The 13,440-nt window shown below is 48.0% G+C and overlaps 1 protein-coding gene across 2 annotated transcripts in view; it reads left to right on the plus strand.

The window, feature by feature from the left end:
- The first annotated feature begins 1,110 nt into the window (after positions 1-1,110).
- ctc1 (CTS telomere maintenance complex component 1) overlaps positions 1,111-13,440 on the plus strand; it is a 12,574-nt gene continuing 244 nt past the window's right edge. Inside the window, exons 1-23 of one of the 2 annotated variants that reach the window (XM_079184971.1) lie at positions 1,111-1,257; positions 1,447-1,531; positions 1,613-1,700; positions 1,781-2,003; positions 3,031-3,269; positions 3,649-3,778; positions 3,948-4,256; positions 4,344-4,466; positions 6,136-6,380; positions 6,452-6,614; positions 6,779-7,139; positions 7,282-7,396; positions 7,509-7,944; positions 8,019-8,108; positions 8,338-8,460; positions 8,526-8,572; positions 9,056-9,280; positions 9,448-9,516; positions 9,599-9,758; positions 12,527-12,582; positions 12,701-12,857; positions 13,049-13,163; positions 13,245-13,440. The exon at positions 13,245-13,440 is cut by the window's right edge and continues 244 nt beyond it. In XM_079184971.1, the coding sequence (XP_079041097.1) occupies positions 1,153-1,257; positions 1,447-1,531; positions 1,613-1,700; positions 1,781-2,003; positions 3,031-3,269; positions 3,649-3,778; positions 3,948-4,256; positions 4,344-4,466; positions 6,136-6,380; positions 6,452-6,614; positions 6,779-7,139; positions 7,282-7,396; positions 7,509-7,944; positions 8,019-8,108; positions 8,338-8,460; positions 8,526-8,572; positions 9,056-9,280; positions 9,448-9,516; positions 9,599-9,758; positions 12,527-12,582; positions 12,701-12,857; positions 13,049-13,163; positions 13,245-13,336 (3,756 nt within the window). In that variant the 5' untranslated portion in view covers positions 1,111-1,152 and the 3' untranslated portion in view covers positions 13,337-13,440. The remainder of the gene's footprint in view (positions 1,258-1,446; positions 1,532-1,612; positions 1,701-1,780; positions 2,004-3,030; positions 3,270-3,648; positions 3,779-3,947; positions 4,257-4,343; positions 4,467-6,135; positions 6,381-6,451; positions 6,615-6,778; positions 7,140-7,281; positions 7,397-7,508; positions 7,945-8,018; positions 8,109-8,337; positions 8,461-8,525; positions 8,573-9,055; positions 9,281-9,447; positions 9,517-9,598; positions 9,759-12,526; positions 12,583-12,700; positions 12,858-13,048; positions 13,164-13,244) is intronic. The other variant, XM_079184972.1, reaches the window with a different exon arrangement.

Here is a 13,440-nt window from a genome sequence, read left to right on the forward strand (position 1 = left end):
TCGAGCTCTGCCACGCCCCCCGGTAACGCCCCCGTTGGTCATTCCTATCCAGAGGGCGGGAACACGGCCGGGCCAACCTGGGCGGAGCTCGATTGAGTACTCGTCTGTGATTGGATCACGGTGCCGCAGGTCAAAACTCGTTGCTACACGGCTCCGCCTGCCCAACAACGCCAGGAGGGCGGGAACTCACACGTAAAGCTGGGTGGAGCTAGTTTGTGCTTCTGCGTCCGATTGGTCAGAATGGATGTTTGTCAAATCAACCAGCCAATCGAGGAAGAGAAGGGGGAGGGGCCACACACAGCGGCAGAGAGACGAGGATGGAGGTTGTTTGTGACTGTAGATAACTAAAATATTATAAGTCTAAAATATGATTTTGTTATCTAACTGTTATAATACTAGAATATGATTTTATTATCTAACAGTTATAACACTAGAATATGATTTTATTATCTAACAGTTATAACACTAGAATATGATTTTATTATCTAACTGTTATAACACTAGAATATGATTTTATAATCTATGTCACATTTACATTCCATGTTGGTCAGAGTTTGTGTTTATTATGTACTTCACCAGACTCTTATATTTATTATGTTTATTATTATTATCATTATTATCATGATGTACATCACCAGACATAAACCCATATATTTATAATTTATTTATTATGTTTATTATGTTTATCATTATTATCATATTTTATTATAATGTATTATGTTTACCATTATTATATTTTATTATGTTTATCATTATTATTATTTATTGTGGTTATCTTAATTATCATATTTATTATCATATTTATTATGTTGGTATTATAATATGAATATATTTAAATTAAATATTCTTGAAGGTCCAGTTGTGTGATTGTTTTTATTTAGTGATTTAGTGATCTGAAAAATTATAACATTTCATAAAATGTAATTATGTAATTATATAAAACAGAGATATTATGGTCTGTTGATAGTACATTTATAAAACGCGGACCAAACTCTCCGTGTGCTCTGAGCCTCTGCGGGCACCGTAGTTCAACAGGAAGTTGAGGGTTAGAGTATGAGGGCTTTTTCCCGCGAGATCGCTGCGTGTTTGTTTACCGCGTGGCTCTCTGAAGAGTGACGTGTTTGTTTACCGCGTGGCTCTCTGAACGCTTTGATGTTCAACAAGTTATCGATACTGAGATCAGCCGTCAGTGACGTCACGGTACAGATGGACTCCCTGCAGCTGTTCCTGGATCAGTTCCAACCCAGCGGGGAGGCTGTAAGTACCTTTATAAATATAAATATTTAATAAAGTTTGTCTAGTGAGCAGCGACAGAGTGAAGACAGAAGAAGAACAAAGACTGTTCTACAGTTAATGTCTGCTGCTCTCATGTGAGCCTTAATAAAGACGTTATTAGAGAGATTAATGTCTTTAAATGTCTTTAATGTCCTTAATGTCCTCCTTCAGGAGACTGTCTGGTTAAAGCAGGTGTTCAGCTTCGTCTCACAACACCTGGAGCCTGAGCTCTCTGGACACGCCCCTCTACCTGTTGGTGAGTACTGACAGGTCAGTCAGCCAATGAGCTGCGAGACTGGCTTTAACGTCATCACGCTCGTCTCTTTGTGTGTTTCAGGTGTGTGTGTCGATCAGCTGAGTGTGTGTGTGGTGAAGAAGATCCAAGAGAACATGTGTGTGACACACCTGTTACCTGTGAGCTACAGGTGAGACCAGAGAGCATCAGCATTATTATGGTTATTATCATTCATAACTTTATTATTATTATTCCTGACTCCGCCTCCAGACTAGTGTCCGTCTCTGAGCTGCTCTCCCAGCAGCACCTGGCCTGTGTCAGCAACACGTCCTGGAGCACCAATCAGCAGCGAGCGTGGGCAAAGGAGGCGGAGCTTTCTCTGCCGGGTCACCTGGCTCTACCGAGGGTCAACCTGCTGCTGATTGGCTGTCTGAGAGAGGGAGGGGCCGGAGAGTGGAGGCTGACGGACGCCAGCGGAAGCGTCAGGTGTGAGGTGAGTCAGTAGGACGTGATGCGTTCAGGTGTGAGGTGAGTCAGTAGGACGTGATGCGTTCAGGTGTGAGGTGAGTCAGTAGGACGTGATGCGTTCAGGTGTGCGGTGAGTCTGTAGGACGTGATGCGTTCAGGTGTGAGGTGAGTCTGTAGGACGTGATGCGTTCAGGTGTGCTGTGAGTCTGTAGGACGTGATGCGTTCAGGTGTGAGGTGAGTCAGTAGGACGTGATGCGTTCAGGTGTGAGGTGAGTCAGTAGGACGTGATGCGTTCAGGTGTGAGGTGAGTCTGTAGGACGTGGTGCGTTCAGGTGTGAGGTGAGTCAGTAGGACGTGATGCGTTCAGGTGTGAGGTGAGTCAGTAGGACGTGATGCGTTCAGGTGTGAGGTGAGTCAGTAGGACGTGGTGCGTTCTAGTGTGAGGTGAGTCAGTAGGACGTGGTGCGTTCAGGTGTGAGGTGAGTCAGTAGGACGTGATGCGTTCAGGTGTGAGGTGAGTCTGTAGGACGTGGTACGTTCAGGTGTGAGGTGAGTCAGTAGGACGTGATGCGTTCAGGTGTGAGGTGAGTCAGTAGGACGTGGTGCGTTCAGGTGTGAGGTGAGTCAGTAGGACGTGATGCGTTCAGGTGTGAGGTGAGTCTGTGGGACGTGATGCGTTCAGGTGTGAGGTGAGTCAGTAGGACGTGATGCGTTCAGGTGTGAGGTGAGTCTGTAGGACGTGATGCGTTCAGGTGTGAGGTGAGTCAGTAGGACGTGGTGCGTTCAGGTGTGAGGTGAGTCTGTAGGACGTGATGCGTTCAGGTGTGAGGTGAGTCTGTAGGACGTGATGCGTTCAGGTGTGAGGTGAGTCAGTGGGACGTGATGCGTTCAGGTGTGAGGTGAGTCAGTAGGACGTGGTGCGTTCAGGTGTGAGGTGAGTCTGTAGGACGTGATGCCTTCAGTGTGAGGTGAGTCTGTGGGACGTGATGCGTTCAGGTGTGAGGTGAGTCAGTAGGACGTGGTGCCTTCAGGTGTCTATCTCTCTCCCCAGTGCCTGTCTCCCTCCCCTCTGTGGCTGAACCGTCCTGTCTTCCTCCCTCACTGGAACTACATCCCCCACAATGCCCCGGGGCAGGACCAGGACCAGGCCGGAGGCTACTTGGAGCTGATTGGTTCTCCTGTCTTGTTGTGTCCCGGTCCTGAGCAGGGATTGGCTCCTAGCCCTAGAGGAGGGGCGGGGCTTAGTAGAGCAGTTGGAGTCAGAGAGGCTGCTGGTTTACTGGACAACAGGTGAGTCACCTGTTACCTGTTACCTGTCTCTGAGGTGTGACATCATTCATGAGCTCTGAAGGAACGTAGCATCACAGAGATACTGTCACTGCCTCTCTCGCTCTCTCTCTCTCTCTCTCTCTCTCTCTCTCTCTCTCTCTCTCTCTCTCTCTCTCTCTCTCTCTCTCGCTCGCTCTCTCTACCTGTGTGTGTGTGTGTGTCTGTCTCTCTCTCTCTCTACCTGTGTGTGTGTGTGTGTGTGTGTCTCTCTCTCTCTCTCTCTGTCTCTCTCACTCTCTGCCCGTCTGTCTCTCTCTACCTGTGTGTCTCTCTCTCTCTCTCTCTCTACCTCTCTCTCTCTCTCTCTCTCTCTCTCTCTCTCTGCCCGTCTGTCTCTCAGGACTCGTGGACAGCGTGTCTCAGTCTTTGGTCTGGTGGGTTCTGTGTGCCCTCAGCTGGTCGTGGCAGGAACAGCCTTCTTCTGCTTCTGGCTGACAGACGAGTCTCACACTGTCCGTGTCCTCGTCAAGGTGTGTGATGTCACTTCCTGTGCAGTTACATCCAAATAAACACATACTGATCAATAATCACTGATCATATTCATTGTACACCTGAACACCTGCTGATCTCTGAGGTTTCCCTCGGAACTATGACTCAGTTAATGTGAACAAGTCTGTCTACCTGTCTGTCTGTCTGCAGGACAGAAGCAGGCTGTGGTGGACTCAGTGTGTGTACGTTGGTCAGTGTGTGTGTGTGACGGCGTTGCGTGTGTGTGTCCTACGAGGCTGGAGAGGAAGCAACATCCTGTGTGTGACCGACCAGTCTGAAATACACACAAACTACACACACACTCCTGTAGCCGACACACACACTGACACACCGATGGACACGCCCCCACCACCGATGATGTCACACGTTGATGATGAGGATTGTCAGGAGGTGGAGCCTGAGAGAGGCGTCAACCAATCAGGTTTCAGGATGAAAAAGTCCCGGGTCATCAGTTACCAGGTAAAATACAGAGAACACTGATTGGCTGCAAGAATGTTACCTGTTAATGTGACTTGTCTGGTAAGCCCCGCCCCTCTTTTCTAATAGGGCACGGTGACTAAGGTGGTGAGTGAGGGGGCCGGACTGTACGTGATTGACAGGAAGGTGGGGCTGTGCCTGGCCTATCAGCCGACACTGATGAGAAAACTGAGAGCAGGAGACTCTGTGGAGGTGAGTCTCAGTACAGGTGTGAGTCTCAGTACAGGTGTGAGTCTCAGTACAGATGTGAGTCTCAGCACAGGTGTGAGTCTCTTTACAGGTGTGAGTCCCAGTACAGGTGTGAGTCTCAGTACTGGTGTGAGTCCCAGTACAGATGTGAGTCTCAGCACAGGTGAGAGTCTCTTTACAGGTGTGAGTCTCAGTACTGGTGTGAGTCCCAGTACAGGTGTGAGTCTCAGTACAGATGTGAGTCTCAGCACAGGTGTGAGTCTCAGTACAGGTGAGAGTCTCAGTACAGGTGAGAGTCTCAGTACAGGTGAGAGTCTCAGTACAGGTGAGAGTCACGGTACAGGTGTGAGTCTCGGTACAGGTGTGAGTCTCGGTACAGGTGAGAGTCTCAGTACAGGTGAGAGTCTCAGTACAGGTGAGAGTCTCAGTACAGGTGAGAGTCTCAGTACAGGTGAGAGTCACAGTACAGGTGTGAGTCTCAGCACAGGTGTGAGTCTCAGTACAGGTGAGAGTCTCAGTACAGGTGTGAGTCCCAGTACAGGTGTGAGTCCCAGTACAGGTGTGAGTCTCAGTACTGGTGTGAGTCAGTACAGGTGTGAGTCTCAGTACAGGTGTGAGTCTCTTTACAGATGTGAGTCTCAGTACTGGTGTGTGTTGAGGCTGAAACTGGTGGAGGAAGCGCAAGGCCGCTGCTGTGTTTACTTCTTTCTGCGCAGGCGCATCATAAAGTAACTCGATCCGGTCCAAATTCAAAACAGTATTTAATTAAACAATGACGACTGTAAACTGATGATGACAATTATAATCTATAATACACTATCGATAGTATGCATCTCGAGAGCAGAGACCACGTGCAACTCCACTCACAGGCCCGACCAAGTCGGATCCTGCAAAGCGAACTAACATGGCCCGGCGCACGTCCTTGCAAACAGTCCTTTTATGTCCTTTGATGGTCGTAAAGTGTCCGAAATCTGTCGTAAAACACAAAGGCCGTCTTCTGGGGTCAGTGATTGGCTTCCAATCGCTCTGACGCCTCCTTCATCGATCCACTGCTCATCTCAATGGCTGGACCCCTTGTGACATCACCTCTGACATCACCTCTGACCTGCCCTCTGTCCTGCGGCCGCATGGTGTTTACCCAGGAGTGCTCTCTGTTTTATGGCCGTCTGCTTCCCTTCAGTTGTCTCCGGTTCTCCTCCTCCTTCCTTGGCCATTTGTCCAGCACCTCTGTGTCCCCTTTGATCTCTCTTCCTCATGGCTCAGAACCCCCTAACTATGTGACTACTTTGGTTCAACACTTCCAATGATTATGTTAAAAGACTCCTACAAGTAAACTTATTGCAAACATATAATATCTTCTATAAGTAAACATCCTGTAAACCTATATTACATTCCATAAGTAAATATATTGTGACTCTTAACATAATTTACATTCTCATCATTGTGACAATTTTATTCACCACTAGGGGTGCTATAAATTCTACTAAATAATGCTTTTAATTCTTAAATTCTCCACATGTGAGTCAGTACAGGTGTGAGTCTCAGTACAGGTGTGAGTCTCTTTACAGGTGTGAGTCTCAGTACAGGTGAGAGTCTCAGTACAGGTGAGAGTCTCAGTACAGGTGAGAGTCTCAGTACAGGTGTGAGTCTTTTTTTAATATCTCCTCTGCAGCTCCATCATGTCCACTTCCTGTACCGGCCCTGTCCCGACTTTCCTCCCAGCATGCTTTGCACCTGCCTCCGCTCCAGCCTCAGGGTCACCACCTTCAGCAGGGTGGGGGGGTCATCTTCATCATCACCATCACCTGACTCCAGCTGCCCAGGTGATGGAGTGTTACCACGGTTACTGCTGGAGAGAAACATGGGCGTGTCCGAGTACCTGTGGACCTGTCACCTGAGCTCACAGCTCACTCACAGGTGAGGAGGCAGCTAGAAGACACACCTGTACAGGTTAATGAGGGGTCATTAACTGACTGTCTGTCCTCCAGTCTGGTCCCCACTGTGTTGAAGCAGCAGTGTGTGTGTGTGTTGTCCTGGAAGCTGATGGAGTGTGTGTGGAGACGAGGAGGAGGAGGAGGAGGAGGAGGAGGAGGAAGGAGGGATATCTACTCAGAGATGTTGGATGAGCCTCACACCTGTCCTCTTTCACAGGTAGATAGTGTCCTCTATGTCCCTCTACAGTACAGCACTAACCCCACAGTGTCTCCATGTCTCACAGTGTCCTCTGTGTCTCTATGTGTCTCCACAGTACAGCACTAACCCCACAGTGTCTCCATGTCTCACAGTGTCCTCTATGTCTCTATGTGTCTCCACAGTACAGCACTAACCCCACAGTGCATCAGTCCATCAGTGTCTCAGAGCTCAGCCGGTCTCTGCAGCCTGAGTCCTGGTCTTCAGTGTCTCTGAGGTCTCTGCTGTCCTCTGGTGGATCAGGTCTGACGAGGTCTCAGATCAACTCAGCGCTGGCTTGGTCCTTCAGGACTCAGACCGGGGACAGACCCGGGCGGCGCCCCCTGCTGGTGGTCGGGGTGCTGGAGCTCCCGTCAGAGACGTCTGATCATCAGACTCTGCAGCTCAGAGACGGGACGGGGGGCGTGGCCTGTGTCGTCACGGAAACCAGAGAGGAAGAGGAGGGAGGTCAGAGGTCAGCCTTCAACACAGCCTGGATAGGTATAGGTACACACACACACACACACACACACACACACACACACACACACACACACACAGGTCACCTTACATTATGAAGACTTCAGGTTAAATAAGTGTGTGTGTGTGTGTGTGTGTGTGTGTGTGTGTGTGTGTGTGTGTGCTGCAGGCTGTCTGGTGTGTGTCCAGCAGTTCACCATGGTAACGGAGAGATTCCTCCAATCAGATTTCCCCTCCTACCAACACCTGGACCAGGACCAGTACATCACACACACACACTACAGGTACACACACACACACACACACACACACTGCAGGTATGTATATGTATACTGTATATATGTACCTGTGTGTGTGTGTGTGTGTGTGTGTGTGTGTGTGTGTGTGTGTGTGTAGGGTCTACCTCCAGTTCTCTTTGGACCACCTTCACATCCTGAGTCCATCTGTTGCCATGGTTACACACCTGAGCCAGAAGGGGGAGGAGTCAAGAGGTGATGTCACGGGGAGGAAACATTCAGTAGAAGAAGAAGAAGAGACGGAGGGAGCAGCGACTGCAGAGAAGAAGAGAAGAAGAGAAGCCTCCTCCTCCTCCTCCGTTACCGTGACTACCGGCCCAGTGGGCGGCGGCTCCAGACCCGGCGTCTCTATGGTGATCAGGGTGGAGCAGAAAGAGGGCGTGGCCTGGAGGAACTTGGCGGGGCCAAAGCAGGCGGGGCTCACGCTGTGCTTCTCAGTCAGAGCCGCTGTGATTGGTCCAGTGGTCAGCTGGGGGCGGGACCCAAAGAACGAACCAATGACAGACAGAGAGATGGAGACAGACAGCGGGGACAAGGTGAGACACTTCTTCACCTGAAACATCCCATAATGCACCTGTGTTCAGCGTGTCACCTGTCTGTCTGTCTGCAGCTGGTCCTGGTGCTCTCAGGTGGGTCCGCTCGCTGGTTCCCTCTGCTCCAGCCCGGAGGTCTCTACAGACTCACCGCTCCAAACACACAGGTGAGCACACCTGTGATGAGGTCACCGGGAGGCGGGGCTCCGGGTTGAGTTGTAACTGTCAGAGAGGACAGGTGTTTCTATTATTTATATCAGTGAGGGTTTCTCATCATCTATGACATGATGACATCACCTGTCAGATGATCAGACAGGTGGAGATGATGTCATCGCTGTGTGATTGATGATGATGATGATGATCAAGGCCATTGGCCGGTGTGTGTCTGTCCGTCAGGATCCCAGTGTTTTGATTGGCTGTGGTGTTTCTGGGAGGAAGGGGGTGGAGCTCCACACAGACTCCACCCTTCAGGTCCAATCTGATTGGAGGCTCCACACTGTGACACGCCCCCTGCTGCAGGTGAGACACACAGTGTGTGACTGATCACACAAACAAGAAATAAATCTCTCTCTCTCTGTGGACAGGCTCTCTCGCCCACACACCTGTCCGTCTCTGATGTCTTGGACTGCAGGTAGACTGATCTCTGATTGATTGATTGTTATGGTCTCAGGTGTGTCTGACCCTCACCTGTCTCACCCTCACCTGTCTGACCCTCACCTGTCTGACCCTCACCTGTCTGACTCTCACCTGTCTCACCCTCACCTGTCTTACCCTCACCTGTCTCACTCTCACCTGTCTGACCCTCACCTGTCTCACCCTAACCTGTCTCACCCTAACCTGTCTCACCCTCACCTGTCTCACCCTCACCTGTCTGACCCTCACCTGTCTCACACTCACCTGTCTTACCCTTACCTGTCTCACTCTCACCTGTCTGACCCTCACCTGTCTGACTCTCACCTGTCTGACCCTCACCTGTCTCACTCTCACCTGTCTGACCCTCACCTGTCTGACCCTCACCTGTCTCACTCTCACCTGTCTGACCCTCACCTGTCTGACCCTCACCTGTCTCACCCTCACCTGTCTCACCCTCACCTGTCTGTTGATGTGTGTGCAGGTCAGAGTTGGTGTGTTTTCAGGCTCAGGTGTGTGACAGGATCAGTCTCAACGACAGGACCAGTGACTCAGGTGCAGGTGTGTGTGCTGGTGTGCGCCTCACAGTGTGTGACCAAACTGGGCGGAGTCTTCAGGTGTACCTGGACTTGAGCCACGCCCCCTACCCACCTGGCCTGTTGCCTGGCAACACACTGCTGCTCTCTGGTTTCCAGCGTAGAGTGTCGAGGTAACGAACACTGAAGTGACCTGTGTTTAAAGTGGCCTGAGAGAGGAAGCTGTGACGCAGTGAAGTCTGTCTCACTCTCTACCTGTCTGTCTGTCTCTCTCTCTACCTGTCTGTCTCTTTCTACCTGTCTGTCTGCCTGTCTCACTCTCTACCTGTCTGTCTCTCAGGTCAGGAGGTGTGTACTGCAGCTCTCTTCCTGTCAGCTCTATAGCTGTGGTCTCTGTTGGAGATCTGAGGTAACCTCACTGGATCAATGACGTATTTATATCGTTACGTCATCGTTTACTGATCGGGTCGTATTGATCTGTTTCCTTTCAGCTCCGCCCGGCCTCCTCCTGCTCCCATGATGCATCTGGGTGTGTGGGCAGTGAGCAGAGAGCAGAGGTGCATTGTGGGTCAGGTCAGAGGTCATGTGGTGTGTTTCCTGTTCCTGCAGCTGCAGTGGAGCTGCTCGCTGTGTGGGAGTGTCTTCATACAGGTGCTCTACTCTACTGGGTTCTATTGGGTTCTATTGGGTTCTACTGGGTTCATACAGGTGCTCCACTCTACTGGGTTCTATTGGGTTCTACTGGGTTCATACAGGTGCTCCACTCTACTGGGTTCTATTGGGTTCTACTGGGTTCTATTGGGTTCTACTGTCTTCATACAGGTGCTCCACTCTACTGGGTTCTATTGGGTTCTACTGGGTTCTATTGGGTTCTACTGTCTTCATACAGGTGCTCCACTCTACTGGGTTCTATCGGGTTCTACTGGGTTCTTTACTACATAACTTTTTATTTTACTTTTATTGTACTTTACTCTTCTTCATGTGTTTGTTATGAACTTGTCTCCACTAGAGGACACTTTACTCTTCTTCATGTGTTTGTTATGAACTTGTCTCCACTAGAGGACACTTTACTCTTCTTCATGTCTTTGTTATGAACTTGTCTCCAGTAGAGGACACTTTACTCTTCTTCATGTCTTTGTTATGAACTTGTCTCCACTAGAGGACACTTTACTCTTCTTCATGTGTTTGTTATGAACTTGTCTCCACTAGAGGACACTTTACTCTTCTTCATGTGTTTGTTATGAACTTGTCTCCACTAGAGGACACTTTACTCTTCTTCATGTCTTTGTTATGAACTTGTCTCCAGTAGAGGACACTTTACTCTTCTTCATGTGTTTGTTATGAACTTGTCTCCAGTAGAGGACACTTTACTCTTCTTCATGTGTTTGTTATGAACTTGTCTCCACTAGAGGACACTTTACTCTTCTTCATGTGTTTGTTATGAACTTGTCTCCACTAGAGGACACTTTACTCTTCTTCATGTCTTTGTTATGAACTTGTCTCCACTAGAGGACACTTTACTCTTCTTCATGTGTTTGTTATGAACTTGTCTCCACTAGAGGACACTTTACTCTTCTTCATGTGTTTGTTATGAAATTGTCTCCACTAGAGGACACTTTACTCTTCTTCATGTCTTTGTTATGAACTTGTCTCCACTAGAGGACACTTTACTCTTCTTCATGTGTTTGTTATGAACTTGTCTCCACTAGAGGACACTTTACTCTTCTTCATGTGTTTGTTATGAACTTGTCTCCACTAGAGGACACTTTACTCTTCTTCATGTGTTTGTTATGAACTTGTCTCCACTAGAGGACACTTTACTCTTCTTCATGTCTTTGTTATGAACTTGTCTCCACTAGAGGACACTTTACTCTTCTTCATGTGTTTGTTATGAACTTGTCTCCACTAGAGGACACTTTACTCTTCTTCATGTGTTTGTTATGAACTTGTCTCCAGTAGAGGACACTTTACTCTTCTTCATGTGTTTGTTATGAACTTGTCTCCAGTAGAGGACACTTTACTCTTCTTCATGTGTTTGTTATGAACTTGTCTCCAGTAGAGGACACTTTACTCTTCTTCATGTGTTTGTTATGAACTTGTCTCCAGTAGAGGACACTTTACTCTTCTTCATGTGTTTGTTATGAACTTGTCTCCAGTAGAGGACACTTTACTCTTCTTCATGTGTTTGTTATGAACTTGTCTCCAGTAGAGGACACTTTACTCTTCTTCATGTGTTTGTTTTGAACTTGTCTCCACTAGAGGACACTTTACTCTTCTTCATGTCTTTGTTATGAACTTGTCTCCACTAGAGGACACTTTACTCTTCTTCATGTGTTTGTTATGAACTTGTCTCCAGTAGAGGACACTTTACTCTTCTTCATGTGTTTGTTATGAACTTGTCTCCAGTAGAGGACACTTTACTCTTCTTCATGTGTTTGTTATGAACTTGTCTCCAGTAGAGGACACTTTACTCTTCTTCATGTGTTTGTTATGAACTTGTCTCCAGTAGAGGACACTTTACTCTTCTTCATGTGTTTGTTATGAACTTGTCTCCAGTAGAGGACACTTTACTCTTCTTCATGTGTTTGTTATGAACTTGTCTCCAGTAGAGGACACTTTACTCTTCTTCATGTGTTTGTTATGAACTTGTCTCCACTAGAGGACACTTTACTCTTCTTCATGTCTTTGTTATGAACTTGTCTCCAGTAGAGGACACTTTACTCTTCTTCATGTGTTTGTTATGAACTTGTCTCCAGTAGAGGACACTTTACTCTTCTTCATGTCTTTGTTATGAACTTGTCTCCAGTAGAGGACACTTTACTCTTCTTCATGTGTTTGTTATGAACTTGTCTCCACTAGAGGACACTTTACTCTTCTTCATGTGTTTGTTATGAACTTGTCTCCAGTAGAGGACACTTTACTCTTCTTCATGTGTTTGTTATGAACTTGTCTCCAGTAGAGGACACTTTACTCTTCTTCATGTGTTTGTTATGAACTTGTCTCCAGTAGAGGACACTTTACTCTTCTTCATGTGTTTGTTATGAACTTGTCTCCAGTAGAGGACACTTTACTCTTCTTCATGTGTTTGTTATGAACTTGTCTCCAGTAGAGGACACTTTACTCTTCTTCATGTGTTTGTTATGAACTTGTCTCCAGTAGAGGACACTTTACTCTTCTTCATGTGTTTGTTATGAACTTGTCTCCAGTAGAGGACACTTTACTCTTCTTCATGTGTTTGTTATGAACTTGTCTCCACTAGAGGACACTTTACTCTTCTTCATGTGTTTGTTATGAACTTGTCTCCACTAGAGGACACTTTACTCTTCTTCATGTGTTTGTTATGAACTTGTCTCCACTAGAGGACACTTTACTCTTCTTCATGTCTTCATCAGTTCATCGTTGACGTCTCTGTTTCTTAGACTTGTTCCAGTTCTCAGTGTCGATCGTCTTCGTCCGTCTTTCAGTCCAAAGCAAAGTAAGACTTCTTCTTCTTCTTCTTCTGCTCATGTGTGTGTATTTCTGTGTACTTCTACTCTGTAAGCAGCACGTTGATGTACTTGTGTGTACTTGTGTGTACTTGTTTGTTTGGTCAGGATTGTGATCGATGACGGCACCGGTGAGGCTCACCTGTGGCTCTCAGGTGCTCTGGTTCGTCCTCTGCTGGGATTGGCTGATTCTCAGTGGGAGGGGCTTCAGAGAGCGCTAAGGGTCAGAGGTCACGTCAGAGTCTACCCCCGGGGGCGGAGCCTGGTCAGTGACATCACAGCAGCTGTGTGTGTGTGTGTGTGTGTGTGTGTGTGTGTGTGTGTGTGTGTGTGTGTGTGTGTGTGTGTGTGTGTGTGTGTGTGTGTGTGTGTGTGTGTGTGTGTGTGTGTGTGTGTGTGTGTGTGTGTGTGTGTGTGTGTGTGTGTGTGTGTGTTTACCTGTGTTTTGTCTCTCAGGTGTGTGACTCTGATGACCCTCTCCTCCACTTCCTGGTGTGTGTGTGCAGCAGTGACGTTGTGTGTCGTCAGCTCTCGCTCACCTGCAGGAAACAAAACAACCAGAGATCACAAGGTGCTGACGTAGAGTCGCTGTACTCACCTGGTACACACCTGCAGAGCGGCGCCATGCTGACCAAGTTCATGTTTGTTTCAGAGATGAAGAGGTTCAGCAGAGGAGAACGAGACTTCATGACCAGAGTGAGTCCTCCTCTACAGCTCACCTGTCTGCAGCTGAACGCAGACTGATCACAAGTCTACACACCTGTACGAGTCTACACACCTGTACGAGTCTACACACCTGTACACGTCTACACACCTGTACACGTCTACACACCTGTACACGTCTACAC

This window comes from Pholis gunnellus, assembly GCF_910591455.1.
Source record: "Pholis gunnellus genome assembly, chromosome: 23".
Taxonomy (NCBI): domain Eukaryota; kingdom Metazoa; phylum Chordata; class Actinopteri; order Perciformes; family Pholidae; genus Pholis; species Pholis gunnellus.